Source organism: Betta splendens, chromosome 15, assembly GCF_900634795.4.
Source record: "Betta splendens chromosome 15, fBetSpl5.4, whole genome shotgun sequence".
Taxonomy (NCBI): Eukaryota; Metazoa; Chordata; class Actinopteri; order Anabantiformes; family Osphronemidae; genus Betta; species Betta splendens.
The window spans coordinates 11,811,103-11,820,893 of record NC_040895.2 but is presented as its reverse complement, the minus strand read 5'-3'; the positions used below and the strand labels follow the sequence as shown (position 1 = coordinate 11,820,893).

Here is a 9,791-nt window from a genome sequence, read left to right as displayed (position 1 = left end):
TTTTTAAATTTTACTTTATTCCAATATATAGAATAATACACGACATAGGACACCAGACAGCACCTGCCATGGATAAACATCGCTCTTCTTCACTGCGCCTCCTCACAGCGTACGTGTTTACGGCAGGTGTCAGACCAGAGTTGGCGCGTTACCGCCCCCAGCGGTGCGGATGACATACTGAGCATGCAAATAAGGTTTTACAACTAAGCATGTACCGGTAATGTTTGTTAATGTCAAGTTAAAGGAATAAAATTAATTGCATAACATTCTTACACTTTAAAAATAAAGACTTTTTGGTCCGATTTAATTTACATTTCTGCATTTGCTTTACCTTTTAGTGAGTTTTGAATGAAATTTACATGCACCCCTGTTTATCATTTATCAAAATATTTTGTATTTAAGCATGAAAACAGTAAGTAAATTATTTTACAAAATTCTTTTTAGATAAAGTGAATTTTTATTTAAAAGAACATTTTAGTGTTGAACAAGTATTTTCTTAAAATGGCCACATGTGAACAATCAAAAGATTTTCATAAAAAAAAAAAAAACAAGCTTCGTGTAACATGTGAATTTGTCTTTAGCCAACCAGCATCTTAAACACAGGCATGTGCATTTAAAAAGGACTCAATCCCATTTATTTTGGTCTGAAACTACACAGGACATAATTTAAAAACAAAGATTTTAAAATGACTTCCAACATGATGGAATGTAGTGCTGGTTCTTATTTTTCCATGGCTGACAATACCAGTACAAACACATACAAATGTGACCAACTAGAAAAACAACAAAGACTTGGATAAAGCTACACATATTTCAGTCCAACCTTAAATAATCTTTAGTAAAGTTATGTGCCATTAGGTTTTGCTTTGCTCAAGTCTACCATGTTTTGGCACAAATTGTGGCTGTATTATCTGTAGTATGATATGTGCGTTTCAGTAAGTAAGCATTACAGAACAGTACTTGGGCCATGTTTTGCTGATATGACCTTGCTAAATCAAAAACACCAAATCTAAACCAACACTGCTTCTTCAAACTACATAATCTTCACAAAGCAAAAAGGCTTTGCTAATTTTTAGCTCTACAATAACCATATCTGAAAATAATCCAGCAGCTTCCTTTTCTTTAGTAGCTTTACCCCATCATAGAAAGCATCGCACCTGAGGTACCATTAGCATATTCTTCAGAAATAACATTCAAATTAGTCCAGTCAGAAGAAATTATAGTCCACAGAAAAGGATTTGTCCTACTTCTTCCATTCTTATTGACCAGGGACTTTATAGCCTCTACAGCAGCATGTCCACACAACTTACCTGCCAACACTAACCTCTGAGGTTTTGTTTTATTTGGACTACAAAAGGTTTCCGCCTCTCCAGAAGCCACACAATGCACACGCAGACACGCACTCCTTCCTGAGAGGCTACTGGATTTGCTGGTTTGATATCATTAAATTTCTAAGCTTAATGTGATCCCAAACCTGGGCTCTGGAGAAAAAAAAAAACAGTGAATCACAAAATGGAGAATGATCCTGACACAGAAGAGACTGAGAATAGTGAGAGGTGCTGCAGCACAGTGAGGATAAAAAAAAGAGCCTAGTGAACAGGAGTGTTGACGTATGTTGGTTAGTGCCACACTGCCCCACATGGAGGATGCTGAAGGGAAACCCTGGATTGTACACATTAGTTTCATGAAGTCCATTAGTAACACTGTGTGTTGCTACAGATCATTATTCTCTGGAGAGAAGAGGGCTTCCAGGCCTATTGGCTCAGTGCTTAGTATGTCCTTGTCTGGCTTTGGCTTTTTGAAGAGTGATGGAAGATTCCGGATGTGAACTTCCTTCCTGAACTGCTGGCACAAAGCTTTCTGTTTGGGAAGGAAACAGATGAGAGGTTTAGCAGAACTACAGATATATATACACCACTGGACTGTACAACCCTGTTGAGCACATTTTTCTGATGCTGAGCACAGATTTACCACACAGCCAGAATCACACGGCTGAGTAATGACTTGCACTATTTGGACCAGTGTGTCCAGCCACCACTGAGTAGGCTACAGTGAGTTGTAATAGGGAAGTGCTGCTCTCTAGTGGCCAAGTGTGGCATTACCCCAACAGTTCCGGCTATGAGCTTCTTAAACTGTTCTTTCCTCTTCTTCTCTCCAACCTTCTGGCTACCAGGTTCTATGAGTCTATGATCAAATTGGTCCAGAGCTTCCACATTGATGTTTGGGATTTGGGTCATCATGGTTCGTAGGTCCATGTAGCGAGGCCGCTAAAGCAAAAGATTTATACATAAACATTGGTATGATGCCATTTTAAGACAGGACACCAAGTACACATGGCATCTGATGCAGTGATTATACTCACCAGGTTTTCATAAATTAGCATAGCCAGCTGAGTGAGGGTTGTGTTACAGACATCATGCTGACCATGAACTTGAAGGCCCCTAAAAACACTGGCATAAAACCATGTGACCGCCTCTGGAAGAAGATTGGAGTCTGCAACCTGAAGACAAAATAAAATCTGGTGAACTAAAAGGGCACTTTTCGTTTTTTATTAATAAAATAAAATGTTATGCTTACTCATAACAGTGTTCATACGCATACTGAATGCGTTACCTGCCGTAGAAGTGTCCAACAGACCATGGAAGCTGTGCGATGACAGTTACTAGTATCTTTCCATGACAGTGAGGTGAAGGAGAGTGTCAACAGGGACATGTAGATGTTCTGGGGAATAACACAATTTACACAAGTGTGTAGCATTTACTGTGTAACTGTGCTGCAGTCTAAAATGGTAGAACATGCATCTCAGGCCTACTTCGTGCTTCATGAGGCATTTTCCCAGTTCAGTCAGGTCTGCTACGGGCTGTGCTGAATATGTTGTCTGCACCGAATCCATTATCATGTCTTCCTCTACACAAGCACAGTCCAGTCAGAATCAGCAAAGTAAAAAACCTTAACTTGTTAATTCATGTTTTTTTTTTAAATTCTGATCCTTACCATCTATTTCCTCTTTATTTGTTGCTGTTTCGTGTGTTTTTTTATCGATACAGCTCATAGCTAGAAGGAAAAAAAATCATTGCAAGCTTATTAACTTTGACAAACCAAATCATACCACCGTCTACAGGCACTGTAGCTTACCAAGAAACTCCAGCACCTCCCTTGTGAGCATTCGGATCATATGCTCCTCTAGCATCTCCTGCGTTACTTGGCTCTCGTGACACACCACCTCTTCTTCATCTTCACCACTGAAAACACAACATACAAGTCAAGAGTAAGTTTTTATATTCATCCTGAGGCTTGGACACAATGTACATGTAAAGAATAAGACAATAGTCAGTCAGGCTCTAGAAATGACAAAGGCATATGCAATGACCCATTAACCTACTTGATAGAGGTTCTCTGGTTGATCACCTGCCATTTGATGCTGAGCCTCTGCAATATGATACAGATGCAACAAAGCCATTAAAAACAATTTCAATAAAGTGAATTCAGTGTATATGTTAAGTAAATGAATAATTTGAGGCTGTGCTAGAGAATTAGAAGGGTAGAGATGCTGACCTGTAGCATGTAGGCAAACAAAGGACCCAGCAGAGGGCAGAGTAGACTTTCATAATACTCCTGAGGACATGACAACACCAACTGCCTTAAAAACACCCGTGTACTTGTTAAAGACAATAAATGTTGGAATTTAAATGAATAGCTAAGCTTTGATGACACAGTAGTTAATCTATTAAACTAAAAACAAAAGCAAAAAGGATATGAATTATAGGGCGAAGTCTGTGGTCAGGCACGTGGTCGAGGGAGAGAAAAACAGAGCCAGCTATTTCCTCAGCCAGCCTATCTATAGTGTAGAACTCCTGCTGCAGGGACATACCCACATTCCCCATGATGTGGAGACTAGATGGGTAAAGAACACAAGATGATGTAGAATTAAATCTGCAACAGTCCGCGAGGGATGAACCAACTTTAAAAACTACTACAACAATGTTTACCAGTTGTCATATAACAAGGTGAAAAATCCCTGCATGCGCTCCAAGTTAGTTTTGTACACAGGAGTATCCAAAACCTGCTGAGGGAGACCTAGAAAAGGCACACACTGGGAAGATTTAACTTGTCTTTTCAGTGTGGTTCAAAAGGTGGGTCACTAATGTGAGAAGAATGTTTTGCTTACCAAAAATCAACTTTTTCTCCACATCCATTACATCGTGGGTCCTAGAGAAGCTCTCACTCAGACAAGCCATGTTTTCTGGCAGAAACAGACTGTTGTGAGTCCTGAAATGGAAAGCACAAAATTAAGATTCATCCTGGATTGATATAATGGATAAGTAGCTGAGATCTATCTGACACAAGTAAGAGAGTAATGTAGAGTTTAGCGTAAACCCACAGGTACCTGATTAGAGCCAGCAAGTTGGGGAGCATCACCAGAACCTGTGCAGCGCAGGGGTTTCTGTAGATTGCAGCTCCAGCAGGGGTGTAGCTCACCACGAAGCCACCAGCCTTGGCTTCCTCTAGGTCTGCAGGCCAACGTGCTCGCTTCACTACTCCCAACATGGCGTACATACAGAAAGTCACCTGGAGAAAATATATGAAACAGGAGTAGAGCCGTAAACAACACCACAATCTGTATAGAAATATTCAAAACTATTTGATTCATTGCCACAAATGTCATAAAAACATACCCGTCCCCTATTTAGACCTGCTGGTTCTGTGTATGTACTTTGCTCAGAGACCACCTGGTCAGCTCCAACAAAGGATAGGAACGTGACAGGGTCCCATAAAATGCTAGAACACAATTAACAAAACTGATAATATTTCTGACATAACATTAACTTATGTCCATTTAACAAAATAGTCTGGATTCAAATTCACCGTCTCATCTCATCCGAGGTCCATTCTGCGGCTACTGGGGCCATCAGTTCATCTATAAAAGCCTTCTGTTTCGCAAAGTCTTTGAACTGGTTACTGATGAGCACCAGAGCTTCCATCAGTGAACATTTTTCCATGTGAGTCAGCTTGGCGTCGCTCGAGAACAGCTTCTTCACGTGGTTGTAAAACATGTCAAAACAAGGCTGAACAGGACAGAAACAAACAGCAACGTTACTCATGTCTATTCATCAAAGCAGACTTTGGGTTCACAATTGGAACATAAATGTGAACTGTATGTTATTTAGCTTTAACTGGGACGTGAGGACATTTACCAAAAGGAACTGTGGGTAATCTCTGCAAACTTTGATGATGGAGGAACAGGCGTGCCTTCTCACGTTCTTTACAGCTCTCGTCCAAGGTGCCTGAGGACATTGAGAATACAGTTTTCGTCTTGGACAAGCCTTTGAAAACTTTCTGAAATTCTTCTGTGAAGGCAACTCACCTTATTTTCTTGAGCAACTTCAAATGTAATAGCATTGAACAGCTGCAGAGACAAGAAAAGGTAATGGAAAGTTGGTGTCAAAGGTACTGTTCCCAAAAGCATTTTAATACTGGCTTATGAAAATACAGCCTGTAGCATAAAACATCAGTAAAAGTAAATGTTACAAAATATATTAAATCTGCTACTATTCACAGCAACCGGTGACAGTTGAGCTGACCTTGTAGAGGACCTGTGACAGGAAGTGTGGTCTATGTATGACAAAAGGAAAAAGGGCAGAGACGTTGGTGAGCACGCAGGACAGGATGAGCGGGTCTTTGGTCTCATAGTTCACAACGGCCTGTAACATCTCCACGCTCTGATCTATGGGCAGCTTCTACACAGCAGAAGGTAGAAGAGTCAGTACAATCAACATTATTGACATTTGTAATCCCAATTTTAACCTGTTGTTCAAAACTTCACCTCTTCTTCAAGACTTTTGAAGATCTGTGCTGTCACACACTCCATGAAGACAGTCATGGCATCCCACTGAACTACCGATGGAGACAGGATGGAGCATAGACCCTCTGACATCTTAGCTAGAGAGGTGGAAGAAAAGTGAAATTTATCACCTGCATTTTTTTTTAATTCTGAAAGCCAAAAGTTCAGTAAACAGCATCCACTACAAACACAGGTCCAGAGGTTTTGAGCTCGCTCAACAAAAGTGAGGGCAAACACTTACATGTGGCATCACCGATGTCAATAGGGCTGGCAATCTGATAATGCAACCATTCTGCTGCTATCTGAAAGGCCTCCAGAGGAACTATCCGACATACACACCTCAACACCTCTCCCTGCTGCGCTCTGAAACCTGAAGAATAACAAAACCTAGATAAAAATCTAGGCGTAAAGTGGGAATTGTAAGTAAATGAAACCTAAAGCTCTGGTACTTACAATTAAAGAAGGAATTAAAGTCCTCATCACTGTCAAAGTCCACACGAGAGTACTGACAACTTGGATTATCTTCTTTGGATGGAAATCCAGTCTTTAGAGACACACAAAGAACCAGGACAGCCTTTAGTTAAATCCTGTTTGTGTCCCATTTACAGTGAGAATGACAGCACTGACACAAGCAACAAACCTTGACAAAGTTGGTCATAGACGTTTTGAGGTATTTAATGGCCATCTCCACAACAACTGCATCCTTTGACAGCACTTCATTTCTGAACAAAGCTCCCCAAGTAGCCATGGTGGATGACTTTAAAAACTACAGAGGTGACGAAAATAACAAAAAAAGAGATCAAACTCAGCACCGAAATTCATTTTTTGTTCACTAGGATGTAGCTAAGGATTTAACAACCAATTCCTTGAAAAAAAATGGGCTCACCTGACTTGAATGTTTAGTGAAAGCTAACAGGGCTTCCAAATACTTGATGAGATTTGAAGGTACATGCACATCAATGTCAATATCTGAACCCTGTGAGGGAAATTTATATTATAGAGGAATCAATCACAAATTCAACAATAAGTGCACCCGCAAAGAGAGAATGTGGACCAAATCCATTTAACGGTGTGATCACATTCATTACAATTAGTCCAGAAAACTCACAATTAATGAACATAGCTGACCCCCCAGAGCACAAAGGACCTGACACAGTCTCTTCAGGAAAATATAACGTCGCTCCACCACTTCCACTGAACTAAAAGGCACATATGGACAATTGTGAGTCACAACCAGGTGCATTACAATTGTTTATGTACTTTTAAGTAGAAGGATCATGTTACATACGGTGATTCAGCGGATTTCTTACATATGGCCAATTCATCTGCTGACCTGCACTCAAAGAGACATCAACAGTGCAATAACAGTAAAAAGGGGACATTAAAGACACATGATGATGACTGGATGAATAACTTGTACTCACTGAGCTGCAGACAGGATGTAGTCGATAGCCACATCATCAAACAGCAGCATAAATGGTTTCCTATCCTCCAGTTTACCCTTGAACAGAAGGATGCCAATTATACAAATTACAAAACTACTGGACTAATTATTCATAAGCATTTCATTCTAATGAAGCGTTTAACACACATTGCATTATTATACCATTACATTTTGGCAACTCTAACCTTCCACATTTAAAACATGTATTCTCCCTGTGACTCACTTTGCGACTAATGGCGATGAGCAGACACTCTGCTGCCTCAAGCTGCAGCTCTGGTTCACTCAGCAGGAGACACAACATCTCCAGTAGCTGACAGTTCCGATTGGTGATGTAAACCAATGACACCCAGTCAATATAACCTGCAAGTGTGTTCAGCGTAGCCACAGAAACTCGACAATGAGCTCTAGCCTGTAAGTGGGGAAAAATTAAATGAGGAGCAATGCCAAACTATTTAATGCAAATGAGCTCATATGAAGCTAATTTTAGCAAAAAAATGCAGTGATGTATTCTCTTACCTTCAGTCCGTGCTCAGGTGACCCTTTCTGAAAAAAGCAAAAACAAACAGTAACAACACTGACTTTACTGCTACATTTTAATTTAAATAATATGTTAACAGGCAATGCAATAGGTTGTTAATTAGTCTATTGTGGTAAAACTTAAGAGCCCCACTGACCAGTTTACGGTATTCTTCTACATTAAGATGCAAAATGGCCATGAGAAAGCTGAAGATGCTTTCCATGTTTTGAGTTAGTGTCTGTTGAATGTCTCTGCGTCGCTGGCTGGGCAAAGTCTGGAATGTGATCACATCTTCTGCCAGTCTCAAGAGGATCAACATCACTAGCTCTGTCTGGGCTTCCTATGAAAAGAATGAGGGACTTTAAACTTCACTTACTGACTCCCCTTAAGTTTAAAAAGTAAACAGCAACAAATCCCTGAAAGATATGAAGGAATGTGGTTTAATGGGTAATAAACTGCAAAGATATTTAGGCTGTTGTGATGAAGCCACATGGATATGACAAATCATTTGCATAAAATACATATTTGCATGTGACTTACATAATTGTATTTAAGTTGCATGAATGCCTGGGACATGAAACAAGTTACTCACCCCTTCAACAGTGAGAGCCTCCATCTCCTTCAGCATATGTGGCCAATGCTGAGGCCACTCTCGTTTGATCATTTCTACTACAATTCGTGACAGCACATCTTTGATGTGGCTTTCCTCTTCCAGGATAGAATGAGTACCCTAATAGGACACAGAGGTATCAAATGAGAAATACACTATAGGTTTTAATTCAGATTGTTGTCATCAGACTTCTATCATCACACTCACTTTTGATAAGAGCTGCATAGCACACTCTTTTAATTGGACTTTCTCTTCTTGTTCCATGTTGTTCCATCGGAACCTTTTTATACAAAAGATCTCTTTCAAATGTGCAGCTTTTAAAATGTAGTTATTTGTTTATATATATATATATATATATATATATATATATATATATATATATATATATATATATATAATACTTGTGTTATACTCACTTGATGACATGCTCCAGTATTTGCAAACCGAAGTGTCTTACTACAGCTGGCTGGGCTTTGTCGGCTAATTGGACGCCACATGGGACACACAAGGAGTTTGTGTCTTTAAACTCCTCACAAAACTGTAGTGAAAAATAAAATGAGCTGAATAATCTGTTTCTTAAACATTTAAACTTTATTACGCCGTATACGATGCTACTTAAAACGTATCAATAGCAACAGCTGTCTCAACTGACAGTACATACTTACCAAGCAGGTAAGCATGAAGCTAAGTAACGCTCAGCCTTTTAGGACAGAGGCAACATTGCAGGTGGTTCCGTTTTTCACAAAGCCACAAATACATAATCAGATACTAACACGCCTATGAATGAAAGTGCATGAGGTGACAGTGGATCTGGTGGGGAAACGATAATATCGGCATTTAACGGTTAGCTCACAAAGCTACTGGCTATCATCACTGTAAACTTAGCGAACAATAACGGACATAAACAGACTGTATGGTCATTGATGCGACTAACTCGATTAATAAAAACAGGCGTTTTATTTAGCCAAACTCTCGCTTGATTCATTTTTTTCCATCCGCTCCAATAACTAATAAGCTTAGCTAGCTAGCTGCTAGCTATTAACTCATAACGAAGCTACCTTTAGGGCCTCCAGTCGATACATTTGGCTTGTTTCTGCATCCATTATGACATTTACAGCCTTGATAAGCTGTTCACACATGGCAGCCACCTGGTCAGCCATGACTTCAGGTAGCGTCTGGCACTATTTGGACGATTAGAGGAGCTGCCTTATGCAAAACGTCGGTAGAGCAGCGAGAAGCTGTCGCTCAGGGAGGTACCAACGTGCACAAAACGTGCTAGCTGCGTGTTTGAGCCTGTCGCTTGCCGTACCGTAGGAATTCTGGGAGTTGCAGTCCACGGTCCTTTTCGTATAGATCTTCTACTTTGTTTGGATGTTGG

At 40.1% G+C, this 9,791-nt stretch overlaps 1 protein-coding gene across 1 annotated transcript; it reads right to left on the bottom strand.

The window, feature by feature from the left end:
• LOC114870395 (exportin-5) lies at window positions 1-9,700 on the bottom strand. The gene is made up of 33 exons (XM_055502388.1): window positions 9,472-9,700; window positions 8,830-8,951; window positions 8,621-8,693; window positions 8,396-8,533; window positions 7,961-8,143; window positions 7,803-7,829; window positions 7,510-7,695; window positions 7,267-7,343; window positions 7,131-7,175; window positions 6,951-7,041; window positions 6,729-6,818; window positions 6,483-6,608; window positions 6,296-6,386; window positions 6,084-6,212; window positions 5,825-5,940; window positions 5,583-5,738; window positions 5,366-5,407; window positions 5,196-5,285; window positions 4,867-5,066; window positions 4,677-4,779; window positions 4,388-4,569; window positions 4,169-4,269; window positions 3,990-4,077; window positions 3,759-3,894; window positions 3,556-3,654; window positions 3,383-3,429; window positions 3,136-3,242; window positions 2,995-3,054; window positions 2,813-2,907; window positions 2,614-2,721; window positions 2,363-2,500; window positions 2,103-2,267; window positions 1-1,860 (listed from the first exon to the last, which is right to left on the bottom strand). The coding sequence occupies exons 1-33, from the start codon at window positions 9,571-9,573 to the stop codon at window positions 1,714-1,716; spliced, it is 3,660 nt and encodes a 1,219-aa protein (XP_055358363.1). The 5' UTR covers window positions 9,574-9,700; the 3' UTR covers window positions 1-1,713.
• Between the last annotated feature and the right edge of the window lie 91 nt (window positions 9,701-9,791).

Excerpts from the sequence above, each read along its gene's own strand:
- LOC114870395 (XM_055502388.1), bottom strand. The coding sequence starts at position 9,573 with ATGGCTGACCAGGTGGCTGCCATGTGTGAACAGCTTATCAAGGCTGTA. Across the intron at positions 3,430-3,555 it reads TGTTTGCCTACATGCTACAG|AGGCTCAGCATCAAATGGCA; the intron begins GTCAGCATCTCT and ends ATCATATTGCAG. Across the intron at positions 2,501-2,613 it reads GTTGGACACTTCTACGGCAG|GTTGCAGACTCCAATCTTCT; the intron begins GTAACGCATTCA and ends TTTTGTCTTCAG.